Below are 3,098 nucleotides of genomic sequence, written 5' to 3'. Positions count from 1 at the left end.
AAGTTGGTCGTACATTGGTGCTCTGTCCAATATACCTGTCACAACCAACTTCGTTAGAAAACCGCTCTGTAATGTGTCACCAAAAATGTTTGTAAGCTTACGTATTTCTGTTCTCGAGATCCTTGGAAAATCTCAACCCTTGATTCCGCAGATACTTTCTTTTCTTCCAATTTCCGTTGTTTTCTTTTTTTAGCTGTTGCTTTCCCCTTTCCTCTTCCTTTGGGTTCGGATGGTACGAGTCGGATTCGGGTTGTGTTTCCTGAACAATTCGACTTTCGTCTCGGTCGAAGGTTGGCTTCCCAGAACATATTCGGTGAGAGGGGATTTTTTCTAGAAGACGGTTGGATAAAGGGTGGCATAGAGTAATATTGTGGTATTTGTTGCTTGTGAAATTGTTGTGTTGGAGTAAGGGTTTGGTACGGTGAAAATATAGGGATATTAAGTTGTGGTCTGTAAACCCACAAATCAAAAATGAGAACACTCAACCCAGTGTTGTAGAACCACTTGCACGACTTGTTTCGGTCGGATCTTGGGGTGAGATTGGTGGGAAGTTGTTTGGATTCTTTTTGGTAGTATAAAGTGTAGTGTTTGTGTGAAATGATTGTTAGATAGTATAGTATTTATAGTAGTTGATTTATAAATAAATAAATAAAAAGCCCTTGTAATCTAGCCGTTGGAATGAAGAATGGAAAGAGTCATTACAAGACGTTGGAATGAAGGAAAAGAGCCGCAGAGAAAGCCATTGGAATCAAGATTTTTCTTATTATGACTTTATAGTCACGAAAATCTACCAATTTAGAATTATTTTAATTTTGTGGATCATTCCAACAATCTTGCTATAATAGGCACAAATCAATAAAGAATATTGTCATTTCATCTATACAAAACCCAATCCAACTTTCTTTATGCTGAAACTAATTGTCAAACACCTTATTTACAGGTTTGTAAATAATATTTACTCTACACAATTTTAGAAACATAATTTATTTTTCTTAGGAACATATCCAACTAATCATACTAATGGGTATTACATAACGTAGACAGCTTCTTTCATTATCTATTATATATTTTTTCGATGCAATTATTGACTCCTCTTAAAACATAAAATCCAACATAAATATTCAGGAATGCAAACAAATAAACTGTCAAATATGTCCATAAATGCAGATTACAATCTATTACATTCAGCGCATGAGATCTAAGTTGTAATAATCTCTCGTTGCTTCTAATCGCAGAAGAGTGGCACCTTTTTTTCCTGGAACAATGAATAAAATTTAATTAAGGAATGTGAGCCAATAAACTTATATCAGAAGTTGGAACAAACAAAATAATGACCATTTTCACTAATATCTTAGAATATGATATTTTTTAAAACTATTGATTGTACGTTTATATTAAGTGGTACAACTCGACTAGATTGCAGTAGCAAATTTCATCTAAATGGATGTACGTTTATAGCTTGATCAATGTAGATATGTAATGTTTTATGATCAAGTTAATAACTTTATGATTTTAGATGCCAATCTGAGTAAGATCAATGGTGAAAACCTGAATTATCTCAAGACAAATCAGATGGGAAAACAGCAACAGAAGTTTAGATGAGTCTTACCACTTAGCTATAAAAGCAGAGTCTTGGTTAACCGGTTCTCTTGATGATGTGAACACCACTATCAGTATCCACAATGTCACTTATCTCTCCCACTTTCAATGCATAAGTTGCTTCCTCAAATGGCTTCTGCATCTGTTTCCTTCCAAATGAACCTGCATCAGAGTTATGCAACAATTACTAAAACTCATATAAGGTATATATGGCAAAGGGTACAAAACACAAAAGGGAAAGCAAACAAGGAAGTCAAAAACTCAAATTCTGAAATCCCATATATCCTAAAAAAATAGTAGCATATATTCAATACATTGGTAGTTTTTTAATCCTAGTTTATTTCACCAATTGAGTCATACATTCACTGAAAATTAAGCTATCTAACCAAATTGGGTGAGAATTACATTTATCTTTGTTGCCCTCTATGGTACTTTATTCTGCTTAATCGTAGTGTCAACGAATTCTCATTGAGAATTTTCCTGGATTACCAGTTTTTCAGCATTTTAAAAGCTATATTTATGATTCTAATTTTTAAACATCTAAGGTCCACTCAATTTCAAATAATTATATGATGAAAAAAAAGCCCTAGAAGGTAGAAGGTTAGAACATACCGAGATCTCCTCCGCGTTTAGCAGAGCTACAATCGGAGTAACGAGATGCAACATCCTCGAACTTAGACTTCCCCGAAACTATGTCATCGCGGAGTGTCTTGAGCTGAGAGACAGCTGCGTCTCTTGTGGTGTTGCTGATGATTCGACCTTCTGGATCCTTCCACGAAGCCTTACGCCGAGATCCTTCGTGCTTTATCAGTATGTGCGAGGCCCTAACTTTATCAGACGAAGATGACGATGACATTTTCGACTTCTTGTCGTGGTGGTGGTGGTGGTTGTGTTTGTGTTTACTTCGATGATCTCCAGCAGCGGCCCGATCTACAGGCTCCTTCCTCTTTCGATCGGACTCAATGATTGCAGATTTCGATGGGATTTCCGTTGTGGCGGTGGCAGGGGAGGTGATTGTCGTAGTTGGGTTGATGAGTGCTCGTTCTTTCCCTTTGATAGGCGTGCGGAGGATGTGGAGGCGTGCTGGTTTCCAGTTATAAAGGTGTGATTTTTAAGTGATTGGTGGCGGCCTCCCGGAGAAAATATCAAGAGTAAATTACCGATGTCGGTTCTCTGGATTGGTAAAAATTACGCGTTTGGTACCTAACATTTATTTATTTATTTATTTGGATCGTACTTGTGGTATCATTTTGTTACGTTTTTCGTACCTCACATACATGAAAAGACTATATTATCAGTGGAGTATCGTGTTATCCTCAAGTATCGCCTAATGATCCCTTTATTTCCGGCTGACGAGACTTGCAATGTTTGTCGCAAGGCATGCTTTGACTCATTCGGGGAGCATGCAATTCATTGTAAAGAGCTCCTAGGTTTCAAGTACCGACACGATCTGGTTAGGGATGTTCTTTTCGACATATTTAGGCGCACTGGGGTTCTGC

The 3,098-nt window shown here is 37.1% G+C and overlaps 1 protein-coding gene across 1 annotated transcript; it reads right to left on the bottom strand.

Annotated features, from left to right (window-relative positions):
- Positions 1-1,094: 1,094 nt before the first annotated feature.
- Positions 1,095-2,694, bottom strand: LOC145031834 (peptidyl-prolyl cis-trans isomerase Pin1). The gene is made up of 3 exons (XM_078980468.1): positions 2,212-2,694; positions 1,610-1,761; positions 1,095-1,255 (listed from the first exon to the last, which is right to left on the bottom strand). The coding sequence occupies exons 1-2, from the start codon at positions 2,453-2,455 to the stop codon at positions 1,637-1,639; spliced, it is 369 nt and encodes a 122-aa protein (XP_078836594.1). The 5' UTR covers positions 2,456-2,694; the 3' UTR covers positions 1,095-1,255; positions 1,610-1,636.
- Positions 2,695-3,098: the final 404 nt, after the last annotated feature.

Source organism: Lactuca saligna, chromosome 2, assembly GCF_052625555.1.
Source record: "Lactuca saligna cultivar CGN05327 chromosome 2, ASM5262555v1, whole genome shotgun sequence".
In the NCBI taxonomy this organism is placed as follows: Eukaryota; Viridiplantae; Streptophyta; class Magnoliopsida; order Asterales; family Asteraceae; genus Lactuca; species Lactuca saligna.
Note: the sequence above shows the minus strand (reverse complement) of the source record. Positions and strands in the feature narration are given on the sequence as shown.

Excerpts from the sequence above, each read along its gene's own strand:
- LOC145031834 (XM_078980468.1), bottom strand. The coding sequence starts at position 2,455 with ATGTCATCGTCATCTTCGTCTGATAAAGTTAGGGCCTCGCACATACTG. Across the intron at positions 1,762-2,211 it reads TAAACGCGGAGGAGATCTCG|GTTCATTTGGAAGGAAACAG; the intron begins GTATGTTCTAAC and ends ACTCTGATGCAG.